The sequence below is a fragment of the Acipenser ruthenus genome, chromosome 30 (assembly GCF_902713425.1).
Source record: "Acipenser ruthenus chromosome 30, fAciRut3.2 maternal haplotype, whole genome shotgun sequence".
NCBI classification, from domain to species: domain Eukaryota; kingdom Metazoa; phylum Chordata; class Actinopteri; order Acipenseriformes; family Acipenseridae; genus Acipenser; species Acipenser ruthenus.
The window spans coordinates 13,577,053-13,595,211 of NC_081218.1; the positions used below are offsets into that span (position 1 = coordinate 13,577,053).

Consider the following 18,159-nt stretch of genomic DNA (forward strand, 5'->3'; position numbering starts at 1 on the left):
GCAGGCGGCAGAGCAGTTTTTTCTGGCGCGATTCAAACACAATTACGTTGCATTATTTATTTATGTGTTTATGCTTGTGTTATGATGTCTTTTAAGAGCCTTTTTTGCAGTACAGCCACCTCTATGGGGTGTATTCCATTAATCTGAGCAGAGGGGATCTCAGCAACGCCACAGAGATAATTCACATTCGTGTACCCATATACTGATGATCAAACGGATGCACCCCTATGTCTTCTGTTGCTCATGATAATACAATGCATGCTTTTTTTCCTGTTGAGTTGGAGGATGTTTGTGATCACACAGTCTAAAAAAACATGAATAACACTGCAAATAAAAAAACAAAAAACAAAAAGGACATGACCCGCCTACTTTTCTTCGGATCGCTGACCTGTACTGTACAGTATGTAGATATGTCAGCCACTGAGGGTTCATTTTAATAACGCATCATGTTCCCTCACTGCAGCAAGCCCCCACAACAGCTCAGGAGCACTGAAGGTCAGTGGGCATCCTCTGATCCCATCACCAAGCCTATTGCCTCTTTACACCCAGGCGCTCCAAAGCGGATGCTAGGGAGCTACTGCCCCCTGGTGGACAAAGGCCAGCGCTGCGGGTGTCCGCTTGAGCTCACCTGCTGTCTGGCCAGTAGGGGTCCCTGAAGTAAGATGAGGCTAATCCACATTATCGCTAGAGCCTCATTTCTCCCGTTATTCCCCCCAAAAAACACAAAGAGCACAAGAGGATTGTTACATGATATTTTATTAACCTGATTTAAGAGAATCCACAAATCTCGTCTCATCACATGGGGTGGAATACGCTCTCAAAACAAAACAAGGGAAACCTAACAAAACCTTTTTTTTAGATTTTGCAAGATGCTCTTATTTAGCAAATCAAAATAGAGTCTGATAAAAAGAAACAAACAGCTAGTTCAATGTAAAGGCGTCCCATTCAGTATCAACTGCACTGCTCCCCGCCTCACTGCTCAGTGCAACTCCACCCTGTCCCTCTTCCTCCAGTCAACAAATCAGAGTTAGTAAAGAAATCAGACCATTCTGTCTTCAGGTTAGTCATTTAGATTTGGATTTCCTTCCCAGGAACCCCCACAGAAATCCAGAAGAGTCATTGTTATTTCTTGTTGATCATTAGTACAACCAAGCGCTATTTACAATGGCTGAAAAGGAGGAATCAGACATCCAGAGACCATTGGTTCTCCCCATTGGCCACCTGGTTGATAATTTCCGCCCACCGCTCTCTCTGCTCCTCTGATTCGGCCAGGAAGGAGAGGGTCTGTTTTGATTGGGTGAGCTGGAAGGCACAGCGGTTGTCCCCCGGCAACAGCTCCTTCACCTGGTATCCTAGCAAAGGGATGGTGCTCTGGGCCTTCACATCCTGAAAACAAACAAGAGACAGTGAGTGGGCCGCCATTCCTGCGGCTCACAGCATTTGAAGTAAAGGCTTCCCCTCTCCGAGTGGGATAAACAAACAACATGGCGGTTCTAGCAGGCGGTGACACTTCATTGGGGAGGAAAGATGGATTTGCTTATGAACACATATTCCATTTGTGGGGCAGGACAGGGTCAGGCCTTCATCCTTTGTGTTTTCAAGCAGTCCTGGTTTGGGGTGTCTCTGGCGTTCAGTACCTGTGGTGCAGCGTACATGTAGAGGATCATTGGCTCATCTCGGGGGATGACAAACCAGCCCCTGGATCCCACCCGACCGTTCTTCTCCAGGACCTGCAGGAAGCTGCACATCAAGCTCCTCCCAGACACCTCGGCAGCTTCTTTCTGAGACCAGGATGAGACCAGAGCACCTTTCAAATCTGAACAATGTCTGTCATTTATTGGTGCCAAAAAGCAAACATTACATTCTACATTGAACGTTATAGCGTTTAGATACAATACAAGCCACTATGATTAACAGAGATAGACAACTGATCAACCTCAACCCCTGGGAGACTCAGACTGATACACTGATCTGGAGGTCTGGGGGCTTCTCTGTCTGTGTCGCCTCCATGCCTGGTATTTATACTCTGGTAGCTCAGAGACTGCTTGACTACAGTTTGTTTCTGTTATCTTACTAATTATAATTGTCAGAAATAGAAATCAGTTACTCAGCTGTTACTGCACGCAGGTGCAACCAACCACAAACTACTCTCCTTTACAAGCTTACTGTGGCTAACTGTTTACTGCATTTCTCCCTCCCCAGACATTCCTGCACATGACTTATCATTCAACATGCTAAGCCTAAGCAAGTGGAGTTGCCTTAGTAAACTCTCCTTAAGCCAAAGTCACCGCCAGCCAACTGTTTTTTTGCCATTCACTTGAATGTTTTAACAGTTTGTACCCAGCCCCTCCCTGTTCCACACACAGCAGCCCAGGAGCTGCAAGGCGCCCATGCTGGCTGGCTGGCTGGGCGTCTCCTCCAGTACCTCCAGTATGCCTCTCTTCTTGTCTTCCCGGTCTCTGCTCCCTGTCTGCCCCTCCAGGATGCTGCTGCACTCAAAGCACACCCTGTTCTGCCTGTTCTCGTCATATTCCAGGGCTGCCTTGTAGTCTGAACACTTCCAGCACACAACCTGCCCGGGAAAGGGAGCCAGCACGGTAAAAGCACTGCGAGGCGCAGCAAGCCACAGTGACAGGATGATCACGCACAATGCGTGTCACATCCTTGTGCTTCCCCGTGGCTTGCTCATCGCCAACAAGGTCCAAGCAAGACCGATCGTCAAGCTAACGAAAATAATATGCTTCAGTAACAAAGAACAATAACCTAAGACAACATCAACATTGTTTCTATTGAACAGCTATACTGGAAAGGAGAGAGGTGTCCCGCGTTCACATGCTGTATGGATTACAGCTAGAGAGGCTCTAGCAGACACATACACGATTCCTTCAAATGTGGGGCCCTTTATAAAGTACATCTATATATTGTGATATATACTCATCATACTATTCCTGTTATGAAAGTGTGAGTGTGGATTGTGAGTGTACATGTCTACATGTTTGAGAATATGTTTGTATTATGAGGTTGCTAGCAGTGCATGGTCTGAGTGCTCACATAGCCGCAGGCCCTGCAGTGGTGTCGTCTCCTGATGAAGGCGTTGAAAGGCTCTTTGCAGCGCATGCACATGGACACCAGCTTGTCTCGGATCAACTGGGGGGCACGCTTGCCCAGCTCCTGCCTCGCAACCTGCACGGGGAAGCACAGCCAGAACTCAAACACGAAAACATCCACAAAGCCTGGCACGCCCCTGAGAGGCTCCTCCCCTGCTAGCACGCTGTTTGCACCGGAGCAACTGTTTCTATCCCAGTGTTCCAGCTGATAAACCACACCTGCATTATAACGCAGTATACTGGTGAAGCCACGTGTGGAATGTGATAGAGGTTCACATCCCCATTGGAATCCATTAGCAGCAACACTTTGCCAATGACAATTCAAAATGTTTAAACCACAGCAGGTTGAATTACTCCTAATATGTTTGTAGCTCCCTCTAATCCAGTTGAGAGTGCACCCTCTCTTGCACTCTGTGTGCTAGACCCGACACACCAAAGCGTGCACAAGAAATGCGCTCTCAGCTTGAATAGAGGGACACTTAGACACACACAGTGCAGTGCAGCAGCCCTTACAGCCACACACACACATCTACAGACATGATGGAAAACAGTAAGGACTTGAACCCGGACCGTGACTTGCTGCAGATCCTGAGCCAGGTTGCTGGTTGCAGCTTTGAAGCTCTCTGTTTTTTTCTCGTTCTGGTCAATCGCTTGCTGACACGCCTGTATGTGTGACAAAGAACAGCAACCAATCAAAAGAAGTAGATAAATAAAGATCTGTCAATGCCAAACAGGCATTATAATGCAACCTATTAATATAAAGGGTGCTAAATGATTCCCAGATTGATAGATTCAATCCTCATTCATCTCTAGAAGCATTTATCGGACCGCTTTGACACACCGTTAGCAGATCAGAAAAGCACACAGGTGTGTTTACCTGTATCCAGGATTGCATCTCCTCCTGAGATCTGCCAACACAAAACAACCAAACCAGGAATTTAATGACTGGATACCTGCATGACAGCATCCAATGTTGCTATGGGTTACACAATCTATTCACAGTACAATGAAAGCTCCTCTGTTGTTTCAGTATCTGAGCTTGTTTCTCTTTGCTCTTGCTCACCTGGCCTGCAACTCCAGAGTCCGTAGCTTCCCGGAGACCAGGAACGCGTGCGGGAACTCAACGTCGTTCAGGTCCTTCACCTGCAGGGGCGTAACACGAGAGCTGCATTTCAATGGGATGAAAACCCTGCTGCCTCCCAGCAAGCCTTTGTGGTGAAGCGCCCCTCCCTCTCCTGCTTTATCCAGACATCTCTCTCCAGCTTCCATAAGAAAATACCCTTCATGTAGCTAGTTTCAGTTCTCTCATTAAATACAACAGCAACAGTATTAGAATTGCACTTCTGTAAAGAGACAGTGCACTGCCTCATGCCTGCCAGTCCTTCCCAGCACACTACGCAGCTAAGTGTGCTACAGTACATGCATGTAGCAGGTAGGAAGCGTGTCACCTGCATGTCGTCCATGTCCAGTCGTGTCCGGATGAAGAATCGCACCCCCACCAGGCTGAACTTGGGCACGCAGTACAGCAGCATGTTGTTAAACTGTAAAACAGCAGGGGGAGGGAGGGGAGGGGGGGGGTGTAACCACTGTGGAAATGGTACTGTTTAAATAATGTGTGAACGCAGGCTGGGCTTTGTCGCTCACCAGGAAGATGTGACGCTCTTTGCGGCTGGCGCTGCGGAAGGAGATTTTCAGGATGGGACCCTCTTTGATGAGCTTGTTGGAGGGGTCCACCATCTCTTCCTCCATCCCCAGCATCTCATAGACCTCCCACAGCTTCTCCAAACGCTCCTGCCCATGACACACACACACACGCACGCACGCACGCACGCACGCACGCACGCATGCACACACACAGACACACACACATACACACACACGCACGCACGCACGCACGCACGCATGCACACACACAGACACACACACACGCACGCACGCACGCACGCATGCACACACACAGACACACACACACACACACACGCATTCTTTAATACCAAACGTTGTAGGAATGTTATAATTCATATCATTGCAAGATTCACATGCTGCACAGACCCCTGAACTAACATCTTACCAAAAAACAGGCGGCACGGCTCGGATTTCCTTACACTTGAAAGAGTGAATAATGTATTAAAATGTATTAACTGCAGTAACGCCATTGGAAAATGCCTTAGAAATATTGAATTGTGGTGAGCTCAGTTATACTGCAGAGTCAAAATGATACTGTAGGGACATGGGACCCCACAAACCAAGGCTGTCCTGTACTGCTTTAGGAATTAAAGCCTGTTTTAAAACAGGCTAATGATTATGTGGTGGTATCCACTAGTTTGCATCCTGCATGCATGAGCTTGTGAATGCTGCTGTGTGCGGCTCCCTGACTTGCGTTCTGCACTCCTCCAGAGCTGATTGCTCAGACCTTTGGACTTCTCCTTTCTGAACTCGCTCTTAGTTAAAACAGAAAGCAATGTTTCACAAAGCAGAAGCACTGAGCCGAGCACACTTCAGAATACTAAGTTCCCCTTGGCAGTGACCCTGTTCTCAAAGCAACAAAAAAAGATCCATATTTTACCATGTCGGCAATCGCAGCGTTGGAATGTTTAGCGGCTTCAAAGATGATCTCCAGGGCCTCTAAAAACAAAGACATGTAATCACATTTTAACTGAAGTGCCTCAAGTCACGTTCACTGTAAGCTGCTGCTGTTTGCAAAGTGCATGCAGTCCCGATTCACGGGCTACTGTAATTGCACTTGATATATATATATATGTATCTGAAGGGAGAGTGTGATCCAGTGTCGAGCAGCTGGTTGCATGAGGAGGGACTGTGCTGTTCTTACTCTCAGAGTCTGCCCTGTCCGGTGATCCCGGGGGCAGCTTCTTCAGATAGTCCTTGAGCAGCATCTCGTATCGCGGGACGCGCTGCACGGGCTCCAGCATGTGGTGCTGCAGAGTCAGGTTACCACACGCCTCACGCTTCTGCAAGATCCAAGCAAAAGAATAAGGATGTCACTTGCTGTGCTCTCCACGTGGCTCTCACTACCCTTGCTGCACGTTTTGTTTTTAGAGTTTGCATGCTCATACTGAGCCTCTGAGATTTGCTTCTGCTTTTGTTTTATTTTGAATTTCTGACATCGTTTTCTCTTCTCTTTTGCGATTAGAGGGGAGAGGATTTGGAGCCAGGTATTGTTTCTTGAGGAAATCATGGAGATATATATTTTTGTGTGTGGGGGGGGGGGGGGTTAAATCAATTGACAGCTGACAAAATGCCCTGCATAGAAAAAAATAATCTATATTGTTAATAGCTTTTTTTTTTTTTGTAGTATTGTGCATAGACGATCATCAAATGATGTCAACTACGAATTGACATGTGCATGTCATTTTTCAAGCTGACTGCAAGTCTACCAATCAGCCTGCAGGGGGAGCCGATCGCAGTTTGCTCTGAGCGGCGCACCTGTATATCCAAGACGATCTCCTCAAAGCGCGGAGACTTCTCCATCCAGGTGGTGATGAGGTCCATGGCCCTGTCGAAGCAGCACACGTACTGCCCGTACATCTTCAGGAAGGGGGCCACCTTCTGCAGGATGTCCCCTATCCGCGGGTTCGACCCCCTGCAAGGGAGAGCAAGAGACTTCACCACTGATCAGGAGGCTGGGCAGCAGTGGAGCAGAACACGCTGCGTCTGAGTTTGAATTGGAAATTGCAATGGAATAGGCTGGAAAGATTGCCCACCCCTGCTTTGTGTACATTAGACAGCAATGAAGATAAAAACCAGTAAGTGTTTGAAGCTGAAGCCTGGATGGCTCAGGTGACCCAGGACTGGGACCCAGCCTGCCTGCTCTCACACAACCCTCACCAGTCATCCATGCGCCTCTGCAGCTCGGGCAGGAAGAACTGCTGGTGGAACTGGAAGACCGAGGAGATGTTGGAGAAGATCTGCTTCACAATGTCTTCAGGGAATGAGCTGCCCGACCGAGCCTCCTTCAGCAGCTCAGCGTAAAACACCTGCAGGGAACACAGTGTACAGGCTGTAGAAACCACAGACTGCACCTCTGCTTTCAGGGACAAACAGCTGTCCTCCAGGGAGCAACATGGTCCTCCCTGGTCTTCTGTCTTTGTTAACCTATCTCAGAGTTAGTCCATGGCTTACATGCAACATAATGGCTTTCACATTTAATATTTAAGAGGAATAAGCGTGTTTGTATGCTACGAAGTTGGACAATCCAATCAATGACCATGTTGAGAGACTGTAGTCCATGGGCTAACACTGATAGAGGACGATAGACAGACAGACAGACAGACAGACAGACAGACAGACAGACAGACAGACAGAACAATAACTGCCCATCCAGGTGCCAGCATTCATTGTACAATATATTCAGCCCTGACCTGGTCTAGTAAATGCAGCCGACTGACGTAAGCCTTCTCTGTGTCCAGCAGCTCCTTGGCTATCTTGAACAGCTTCTCTTCAACAGTCTCCTGAGAACAGAGAAAGCGGCACGTTACTGACCCACACGGGGTCCCTCAATGATCTCCACTGGCAATGCAGCGGCTCTACCACAGCAACGCAATGGCTATGTACTAAAGGAAACTCGTGAAGCTTTAGTATTACTGTAGTGTTGGTTTTATAAGTCGTGGGTAACCTTTACTAAGGGCAGCTACAATAGTATAAGGCCACCGTTGGTAGAATGGTACAACAGTGGTAGCATTCTCATGTTTTCACGTATCAGTGATATCACACTGGTATTAATCCATGCATAGAGGCAATCCATTGCAGTGCCACAGTGCCACACTGCATCTGTGCCAGGCCGCAGGACCACAGTGCAACGTCTGCTCAAGATCGTGTTGCCGTTGCTGGGAATGCTGGGCTAATGGTTCTGTTTTTTAAAAAAAAAAAAAAAAAAAAAATGTGTGCACTTGTGTGTTAATAATGTGAAGTTGCAAAAAAAAACCCAGAAGACGTTTGATACAGATGTAGTCATTACAATCCCCGGGGCTGTCATATACAGCAGGGAAGCAGGAGTTAGAAAAGAGGAACATCCTCAACAGCAACTGAATAAACAGAGAAGGCAAATCAGATTAGCCTGGGAAACGATAGCAACAGAAAACCTACTGAGCAAACATCTGAAACTGGACACACACACACACATATATATATATATATATATATATATATACACACATGCAGTTTTTGCTCAGTGCATGCCTTAGATAACTGTTAACACAGTAACGATTAGTGAAAGCCACTTTCAAAATGAAATGGGAACCAGTTATACTGAAGTCATCAGTAGGCTGTGGATCATACAGCCCTGTTTCACAAGGTCCCCCATGAATCCCCTGAACTGCAGCTCACTTTCACCTTCTTTTCCTCCTTGACGGTCTCCTCCTCCTCATCCTCTGGCCCCTCCAGTGTTGACTTCACCTCTCTCCGGATCAGCCTCTGAGTGGAGTGGCGTTTGCGGAAGGAATGCATTCTCTTCCATGTGAAATCTCTGCTGGCACCGGGGGGCTCTTTGCTGCCCGGGGGCTCACAGTCTTTCCGGGCTGGCAGGGGGCTGTGCCTGGGGCCCCTGGAGTCCTCGCCGTGCTTTCTCTGCGGTGTCTCTCTGTCCTGTTCTCGCTGGGGCCAGTGCTCTGGGTTGGCAGGTCTGGGTGCCTCCAGCCGCGCCCCTGGTGGCATTAGGGCTCGAGGCTTAGCCAGCTTCTGCTGATCCTCATCTGTCCTGGACCTGAAACGTATACACTGGGAGGATGAGCCGCAGGGCAGCTCTTTTCAGGCTTTCCCATTAATGTGTCAATCTGTTATCACAATATAACCCTTAACCCTTAACCCTAACCCCATACCTCTAGCCCTAACCCTAACCCTAACCCTTTTCTGATACAATTGAGTTCTTACATATATCAAGCAAACAGATTTGCATATGAAGCAACTATGCACAATAACATTGCCATTATGTGTAAGTATTTACTAAGTAACTCCTCTGTAACTACCCAGAGACACTTAATGTAAAGTGTTACCCAAGTCATACAGGTCAATGAGCAGAAACCCAGACTGAAAGGACCCACCTTCCTCCTTCGAACTTGGAGACCATGTCAAAGACAGTCATTCGATTCCGGGGGTCCTGCTTCTCCATCACCAGCGTTCAGGAAGGGATGTACGATCAAGCTAGCCACACTAGCCACCAGGGCAATCTATATTCCTCTATGCAAACCAACACGTTGATTCTGCACTCACTGCTCCCACTGGAGTCTGTTGGAAATGGTTAGGTGAGTGGTTTGGAGCTTTTTTTTTATATCAGAACTAGCCACAGCAAGAAGAGGAAGTTAACTATGTGTGTTGGGAGGGACGGACTTTAGACATTCATATATCAACGGGCGCTGCACCGTCTGTTGCTCCCTCTGCAGTGTTTTCAGTGTGTTGTGTTTTTTTTTAAATGTATTTATTTGTTTGAGTTTGCATTTTGAATTTCATACAATTGACCCTGTGACATGCACAAACAGTTTAGATAAGGGCTTGTTCTAAAGCAGCGTGATGTGTGGAAGAAATACCCGCATTTATCACCCCTGTGCTGCACTGGCATGCATCGGGCAGTGCCGCTTTGCATACCCACGGCCACTGCTTTTGCGGTTAAAGCTGCCCCCTACTGGTGAGATGAAGTCATTAGATATCATTTCTGTAATGGTTTAAAAGTGAACGTGTTTGATATATACTGCGTTGTCATTTCTAAACCCTGCGTGTTTACACATCCTCCTGATTTTTTTAATCAACCTGGGTACATTCACCCAACATATTATTTAATTAAATGCCTTATACCGCAATACTAAACATGTTCAAACTTGTGACTATGAGAGTGTCCCGCGCCACGTGACACGGTTGAAGCGCTCCCTTGTCACATGTTAGTTTGTTTAGGACGCTCTCTATCATGTGACAGGGGTGTGTTTTTGTTTTTTTTTCTCATCACATCCTATTTCCCAAGCAGGCCCAGCCAAGACGGCTTCCCTTAGGTATCCCTCTGGAGATGGTAACCAGGGCAGAGATGAGCCAGCCCCGTAAGGAGCGAAGAGGGGTCCCCTCGGCTGGCGGCTCTGCGCTTGATATGGACACCGCGGTAGTGATTCTGGGAGCCGGGGTGACAGCCCTCACGCACCCGCTGCTGTACGTGAAACTGCTCATCCAGGTACGAAGGGGTTACAATAATGTCTGTATTTAATGCGAAAATGATTTGCAGGACACAGCAGCTGTCTGTTTCTGTACTGTGCATGTCAGAGCTGGACCAGGGAGGGCGAGCGAGGCTGTGATCGGTACACCAGTGTTGTCTTTTCCTGTGGATATGTGGCCGGGTAGCCGGACCCGAAGACAGTCACATGGTACCTTAACCCGAAGCTTAACCGAAAACCCACACTCGTCAAAACATCCATGAATAAAATTAGAACTGTTGCCGACTCTATTGTGTGCCCCACGTTTATGTATAGTTCTGCTAGGGGGTTTTGCACTGATGCACAGCAGGGATGGGAATAAGACTCCTGTTGCACAGCAGTGTCACCCATTCCAGGTTTTACTACGAGCTTGACTAGCCACCGTGTATAGGTAACAAGCTCAGGTGTGGATCAAACTGCTGTGCAATGGGAGTCTTATTTACATCCCTGCACCTGAAATTGGATATAATTACCATGCAAGCCAGGTTGTTGGGTTTCTCTGAAGCTCCCAGCTCTCTCAACGCCTCACTCACCCACACAGGGTCACTACAGTTCACACTGCTGGAGCTCTGCAAAGACTGGAGTCTCTTACAGTTAGGAATGGTGTTTTTTTTTAATGACACATGAAAGTTTGAATGACATGTGAAATTGTCCATTCAAGACTTGGTCCCTCCCTCCAGCTACACTTACCAATCTCCTTATGCGTTGCCACTCCAGTTTTCTCTCTAGGATATGGAATGCATCAGAAAGTAAAAAAACATCATTTAAAACTGCACCCGGGGCTCAGTAGAAAACAGCAACCTAGGAGCAGCATATCTTGAGTGCCACCTGCTGGCGCTAATCCGTATAGCAGGGAGATTAGGTGCTGTGCAGTCTGGCATGGCTGTTTACTACATAAAGGTTCTCATTGTTCTTTGCAGGTGGGCCACGAGCCGCAGCCTCCGACCGCAGGGAGCAACCTGTTTGGGAGGAAGGTTCTGTACCTGCCAGGGTTTTTCTCCTACGGTGGGTTCCCTGGCCACAGGGCTATATAGTCACCCGTACGTACTTGCATGTAGAAAACCGTTTGGTCTTATGGGGATGAAACTTGGTAAGGACATTCTGGAGCACATTGATTGAGATCGTCACAATCATGAAACTTGGTAAGGACATTCTGTAGCACATTGATTGAGATCGTCACAATCAGGGGATATATGTTAAGTTTCAAGTTTAATTTTCCTGGGAACAAAAAAAAAAAAAAATGGACAGTAGTTGAGTAACATTTCAGGTTTAACTTTGATTACCTTTTTGTGTGATTGATATATATATATTATGTGTGTGTGTGTGCCTCTCAGCTATTAACAAAAAAGTTTTAAAAAATCAGCTAGTGTTAAATCACAAGAAAGTGAATAAATGTCCACTGGTTTGTGTCTTTCTGTTTGCAGCCAGGCATATAGTCCGTGTGGATGGGAAGAGGGGTCTGTTCAGAGGCCTGTCCCCCCGAATCGTGTCCAGCACTGTCTCCACTGTGGTGCGCAGCCGAGTCAAACAGGTACCGTACATATTCACCCTACAGTACAGCAGGGGGGGTCACCCTTAACCAGCCCTGCCAGAGCTCCGGTCCGCCCGGCCCATTCCAGTCCAGGTCTTGAGTTGAGCAATTCCAGTGTAGCACATGTGGATACAATACTATTGTGTTTCCAGCCCAGCCCCCAAAGCCAGCATGCACAGAGATTTCCACTGGGAATGTCCCGCTTGTGTTCCACAGGTCACGCCGATCCCAGACATGGAGCACGTGTCCAACAAGGACGACATCAAGACGTCCCTCAGGAAGGTTGTCAAAGAGGTGAGACGCCAGGAAACAAGATCTTTGGCTGTTTTTCAAGTCCATGCGTTTGATCCCAAATGTAGTTGAACCAATTAAACCAATTTATCCAGGTCTTGGGCAGTTAATTATTTCAAATCTGGGTAGTGGACTGGATAGCGGCTGGTCATGCCTGTACACTATTCAAGGAATTCACACAGTTCCTGCGTTTTGCCTGCAGAGGGCAGTGTTGTACTGGGAGGAGTACAGCATCAGAATACTCTGCAGTAGTGGCAGTCCTTGTGTTTTGCCACTAGAGGGCAGTGTTGCACTTTCTGAATAACCTCCCTGCTGTGTTGCAGACCTCCCACGAGATGGTGGTGCAGTGCGTGGCCCGGATATTCACCCACCCATTCCACGGTAGGAGACTCCAGGTCCGGGTAATGCTGTGCAATCATTGCCTTTGCAGTTCTGCAGCACAGGAAGTCTGTGTTTATTATCTGACAAAGCCAACAATTTGAGTCCAAATGGGAAGCTTAGTATAAAAAAAAAAATACGAAGACTTTGATTGTCTTATTTATAGCATTTAGCTCTGAGATATTGAGGCATCGTTTGGGGTGAAAATGAGACCGAAATGCTTGAAAGAGAACGTTTGGAAACGGTTTCTCAGCTTTGTCAGTCAGCGTTTAAACAGCAGTGTTTGTTTTGTTCCAGTGATTTCTGTCCGGTGCATGGCGCAGTTTGTTGGGAGAGAAATGAAGTACAGGTAAATCCGGGTGCTTGAATGAATCGGGAGGGGGGTTACGCTCCTCTGCTTTCCAATCCTTTAGATGAAGCGCAGCTCCCGGCCTCCTGCTAACCTTGACTCCCTTTGTTTCCATTGACAGCGGCTTGTTCAGCTCTGTCGCAGAAATCTTCCGACAAGAAGGGATCTCGGGTTTCTATGTGTGAGTTTCACTAAACTTCCAGCCTTTGTAACTTCCAACTGCCGATTTACATCCAGACCGTTTAACACGTCACGCCTTCACTTTTATCACTCCTGCTTCCCACGCTGTTGACAGCCCTGTCGTAGAAATCTGCCTTCACAGGAATGCATGCCCAGAGCCCCCTTGTAATGTAATGTCATTTTAATGAGCCTTTTATCAACCTGATTTGAATTTAAGGCTGGAGAACAATGTCTTATCCCCATCCTAGTGATGTCACTGAGTGAAGGCATCGTGTTTTGCATAATTCACTGTGTGGGATCTGATACAAATTGCAGCACAAACCCACCATTCGAATTATCAGCGTGTTTAAATCGTCAGCTCAGTACATAATGTCAGCTCTCCTCGACCTACACTGACTGCTCTCCACCTACACTGAGTGGCAATCCGTTTTAAAACCCTTACTAGAAGAGCTTGTTTTTAATGTATCTTAGCACACAGGTCTCGTCAATGGCATTACTCCCTGTGCTGTGTTTCTGCAGGGGGTTGGTGCCTCATGTCCTGGGAGAGATCATTTTCCTCTGGTGCTGCAACCTGCTGGCTCACTTTATCAACACGTATGCTGTGGATGACAATGTAAGTACAGCTTTCTCCACTAGGGGGTGCCAGTTGACCTTTTTCAATTTTGACGGTCGCATTTAAGGTCGCTTTTTAAAAAAAAAAACAGTCGTGTCACTTAAGGGGTGACGTTTCTAATGGTGTACATGCTAGCTAATGTACAGCAGTATAAAACAGACGCTAAAATGTTTTTTCTGTGTATTATTATATAATAGCAGTTAAGGCCCATGCTTACTGTGCTTTTCATTTGCAGTTCACCCAGGCACCTGCAGTCCGAAGCTACACAAAGTTTGTTATGGGGGTAAGTGCAAAGAATAAGGGGCAAATTATTCATTTCATTTTTAATCAAGACTGGATTAACTGGGGGATCCCTGAGTGGCTCACCGGGTAAAGGCATGGCCGCAGGGTGAGCTGTACAGTCAGGGGAGCACAGGTTCGAGTCCTGGCTGTGTGGAGTCGCTGGTTTTTGCTGGGGACTCCGAAGGGAGCGTTGCATTGGCTCTTGGGGAGACAAAACTGTCCTGGACAGTGTCTCCTCACCACGCTACAGTGGACTGTAACAGCCAGGCACGCAGTGAGCTATGAGCAGACACCTGCAGGGCTGAATGGCTGTGTTACTAGCTATAATAATAATAATAATAATAATAATAATAATCTTTATTTTATATAGCGCAATTCATGCAGCACGTCTCAAAGTGCTTTACAATCTAAAAACACACTAACACATAATCATAAATAATCACACAGACTATACATATTAAAACATAACACACATGCTATACAAATTCATAAAAGCAGATCTCCTACATAGGCTGATATGCCAATTTAAAAAGATGCGTTTCTTAAAAATATCAACGTTTTTAAAATCCTTAATTGCATTTTGCAAAGTTTCTTTCAGTTTTTCCACATTTACCGCTATTGAGTGTTTTATAGTTGAATAAAAATACATTTCAACAATAAGCAGTACATAGAAGCACCTGTAACTACAGAGATGGAAATAAGACTCCCATTCCATAGCACTTTGACCCATTCCTGATTTTACTAAGCGTAACAAGCTTGTTACCTGCACGCTGTGACTAATCAAGCTCGTAGTAAAACCTGGAATGGGTCAGACTGCAATGCAGTAGGAGTCTGATTGCCATCCCAGTCCCAGGGCTATCTCTTTGAGGGTGTGCGTTTGTCTTTCAGATCGCTGTGAGTGCACTTACCTACCCCTTCCTGCTGGTGGCAGACCTGATGGCTGTGAATAACTGCGGGTGAGTGAAGCTGTCTGACTCCGAGGAGAAGCTGCAATGAAGCCCACACAGGCACACTTACACTCTGCCACGCGCGTTGACGGTGTGGAAGAAGCATTGAGTGCTTGCACTGGTTAATAGTTTGTAGCATTTCTTTCCTGTGCTGTAAACGGACCCTGTTGAATTTGACGGTGACTCTGTGTTTGCTTGCATAGACTGCAGGCTGGACTTCCTCCTCACTCCCCTGTCTTCAGATCCTGGATTCACTGCTGGAGGCACCTGGGGGCCCAGGTAAGGATCTTCCCAGCGTGGCTCTTACTGGAGTTCATGAAGAACAGACTGGCTTATTACCAGCACCTAGTCAACGCATGTGTCACTTGAACCACATCACATACATTCTCACCATGAGCTCCACAGCTCTTCCTGCACCTGCACCTGCACCCTCTGTACAAACCTTTATTCCATCACACGGTGCTGATGACTCATCAGCCACGCATGGAGTAAACACCTTCCTTCCTTTGTGTGCTTGCCAGGGCAGTCCTGCTTCTATTAGCACACCTTAAAGGAATGCTAACCAAATAAACACCCTTCAGTCACCGTGTGCTCAATTTTACCATGTTAAGTTTCCTAGCTGTGTGTTTGTTTTCTGATGCATATGTGTCACGTTTTTGTATAATCACTGGTCTCCCTCTGCTTCCCTTTTGAAAATGAGTTCTGCTGCTGTGCTTTTGCTGTGGTAAATGGGGTATGAAGCCTCTCTCTGTTTCTCTCCAGGGTCAGTTGTTTCGAGGGTCCAGTTTCTTCTTTCGGCGCGTTCCACTGGAGATGGCAGCTTTAGCAGTGGAGTAACCCCCCCCCCCCCCCCCCCAGCCTGAATCGAGGCTTCACAGGAACTCAGCACCTCATTCACAGCAGCCGTGAGAACAGCACTGAACAGCTACACACATTTCAACCTGACCGTTCTGCTTGCTGTGGATTCCAGCTGTTTGGACACTCTTTTCTGTTGTGATTATGTTATGTTATTATTGAAAGGACAGGACGGTTTCTTCAGAGCTGTAGGTCTTTCTTTTCTGTGTTTTTTTTTATTTTTTATTCTGTCTGGGTTCATTGTATTGCCTTTGTTTCAGGACAGTAACATTAACTTTGCAGGCAAGTAACTTTGATTTAAACCAGATTACTTCCATGATGTCGCACGCAGCAACTGTTTTTAGAGGATCATGAACTTAAAAAGTTATAAACAAAACACAGAATTCTATTTTTAAGCTTGTATTTTATTCATAAAGATCCTTTAAGCTTTTTGGGGTCATCTACTTCTGTTCAGTGGTGCCTGTTGGAGCAAGACTGCGAGGACGAGATCGCATTTTTACTAATTCTAACCAAGAACAGTTTGTTCTAATACAAATATTGAACAATACTGACATGTCGATTTCTTCTTTACTGCTCCGTACTTAAAAGCTGCGTTCGTTTCACAGATCTTTTCGACTCCTCAATCTCACAGGTTCTCAGATGTATTGATCGATTGATTGATTGATTGATTGGACCAGGGACACTAACATTTACATCCTGAGGTCCAAACACTGTATTTGCATGCTTCTCAAGGAAACAGTGCTAAATGGATGGTGTGTCTGTTTAGTTTTTGGCCCATGCAGGGTTATCTGCGTTAGTGCCCCCCCCCACACACACACAGACTTGAAGATAAAGTGTGTGTGGCTTGTGAATAAAACAGCAGGACAGGCTTTGAGGTTGATTTCAAGGTATAAAGTGTAAATCCTGCGCTGAAGTGAAGCGATGGAGAGTTACAGCTGACACCTGCTGCCTGACTTCAGTGTTGAAGTTTGCTGTTTGCTTGCTAACTTGTCTCGCTGCAATTGTTTGTATTAATTGGGAGAGGCCAATAAAACCCTTGGCAAAATGCATATTTAAGAGTGATTTATTGTTGTACTTTTGCATTGTGAATTCCTGTCTCTTATGAGTCAAACTAATGACAAGAACTGTGCCAGTAAACAGAGGCCAGAAGACTTGATTTGAACCCTGGACCCCTGCTTTGCCCATTGACAGACTTCAAATGCAGTGTGTATGTATTACAGAAAGCATGTTGACGGCGATTCGATTTGAAGAACCGATTCCTGCAACAGGCGAAGATTTTATTAGGTGAAAAAATAACAGGTTTTGTGTTTGATGTGTGTATTTTAATGTAGCTGACAGGTGTGGTTTAAATATCTGAACGGTATTCAGTGCGATGCCTCGATAAAGAAAAAGGAAATGACGGGTATTACCAGGCAGACTCGAATTAGGAATGATAGGTTCAGAATAGTGGCTGTTATGCATGCACACGGCTTTAGGAGGAAATTTAAAAACTAGCACACTCAGTCTAGTCTGGTAGGTCGGGTGGAGCTTCTTTGAGTAACACGCGCTTGCAGAATAAGAGTCTCCCGTTTTGCATGTTTACATTTGAAATGGGTTATTGGATAACAGGATTTGACTATGCGTCTCTGAGCAAACAGTATATATTTGTATTATTTATGACTGTAGAAAACGCTGTCCGGGGATTAGTAACGCACGGACAGTGTAGTGTTCTCTCCGAAGGGTCGGTGCTCTCGTCGCTACTGTAATCCTAATGAGCAACTCACTCTGTAACACAGAAGCCGGATAGAGAACGCATCAGATTACATTCATAGAGAACGCAGCAGATTACATTCATAGAGAACGCAGCAGATTACATTCATAGAGAACGCATCAGATTACATTCATAGAGAACGCATCAGATTACATTCATAGAGAACGCAGCAGATTACATTCATAGAGAACGCAGCAGATTACATTCATAGAGAACGCATCAGATTACATTCATAGAGAACGCAGCAGATTACATTCATAGAGAACGCAGCAGATTACATTCATAGAGAACGCTGCAGATTACATTCATAGAGAACGCATCAGATTACATACATAGAGAACGCAGCAGATTACATTCATAGAGAACGCATCAGATTACATTCATAGAGAACGCATCAGATTACATTCATAGAGAACGCATCAGATTACATTCATAGAGAACGCTGCAGATTACATTCATAGAGAACGCTGCAGATTACATTCATAGAGAACGCAGCAGATTACATTCATAGAGAACGCAGCAGATTACATTCATAGAGAACGCTGCAGATTACATTCATAGAGAACGCATCAGATTACATTCATAGAGAACGCATCAGATTACATTGATAGAGAACGCATCAGATTACATTCATAGAGAACGCTGCAATGATTCTATGACGTACGCGCCGTGACGTCGCCCTCGCTGTG

The 18,159-nt window shown here is 46.2% G+C and overlaps 2 protein-coding genes across 3 annotated transcripts; one reads left to right on the plus strand and one right to left on the minus strand.

Annotated features, from left to right (window-relative positions):
• Window positions 1–738: 738 nt before the first annotated feature.
• LOC117428894 (FYVE, RhoGEF and PH domain-containing protein 2-like) lies at window positions 739–10,858 on the minus strand. Of its 2 annotated transcripts, none has more exons than XM_059004901.1 (17): window positions 10,768–10,858; window positions 9,164–9,347; window positions 8,457–8,826; window positions 7,487–7,576; window positions 6,954–7,102; window positions 6,552–6,708; window positions 5,938–6,076; window positions 5,674–5,732; window positions 4,752–4,898; window positions 4,556–4,648; window positions 4,171–4,250; window positions 3,985–4,015; window positions 3,678–3,770; window positions 3,052–3,183; window positions 2,426–2,572; window positions 1,638–1,781; window positions 739–1,386 (listed from the first exon to the last, which is right to left on the minus strand). In XM_059004901.1, the coding sequence occupies exons 2-17, from the start codon at window positions 9,229–9,231 to the stop codon at window positions 1,183–1,185; spliced, it is 2,103 nt and encodes a 700-aa protein (XP_058860884.1). In that variant the 5' UTR covers window positions 9,232–9,347; window positions 10,768–10,858; the 3' UTR covers window positions 739–1,182. The 2 variants fall into 2 exon arrangements, with proteins under 2 accessions (XP_058860884.1, XP_058860883.1); XM_059004900.1 differs by having other exon boundaries at window positions 8,451–8,826.
• Window positions 10,039–16,769, plus strand: LOC117397749 (mitochondrial carrier homolog 1-like). Its single transcript, XM_033996610.3, has 12 exons — window positions 10,039–10,275; window positions 11,215–11,299; window positions 11,719–11,825; window positions 12,042–12,119; window positions 12,440–12,497; window positions 12,792–12,843; window positions 12,965–13,024; window positions 13,543–13,636; window positions 13,872–13,919; window positions 14,807–14,874; window positions 15,069–15,144; window positions 15,628–16,769. The coding sequence occupies exons 1-12, from the start codon at window positions 10,117–10,119 to the stop codon at window positions 15,700–15,702; spliced, it is 960 nt and encodes a 319-aa protein (XP_033852501.3). The 5' UTR covers window positions 10,039–10,116; the 3' UTR covers window positions 15,703–16,769.
• Window positions 16,770–18,159: the final 1,390 nt, after the last annotated feature.

Coding starts and splice junctions, on each gene's coding strand:
- LOC117428894 (XM_059004900.1), bottom strand. CDS start 9,231: ATGGAGAAGCAGGACCCCCGGAATCGAATGACTGTCTTTGACATGGTC. Junction 4,649..4,751: donor AAGAGCGTCACATCTTCCTG/GTGAGCGACAAA, acceptor GCTGTTTTACAG/TTTAACAACATGCTGCTGTA. Junction 1,782..2,425: donor AGAAGAGAGGCATACTGGAG/GTACTGGAGGAG, acceptor TCCTGGTCTCAG/AAAGAAGCTGCCGAGGTGTC.
- LOC117397749 (XM_033996610.3), top strand. CDS start 10,117: ATGGTAACCAGGGCAGAGATGAGCCAGCCCCGTAAGGAGCGAAGAGGG. Junction 13,025..13,542: donor GGGATCTCGGGTTTCTATGT/GTGAGTTTCACT, acceptor GTGTTTCTGCAG/GGGGTTGGTGCCTCATGTCC. Junction 13,637..13,871: donor CGTATGCTGTGGATGACAAT/GTAAGTACAGCT, acceptor TTTCATTTGCAG/TTCACCCAGGCACCTGCAGT.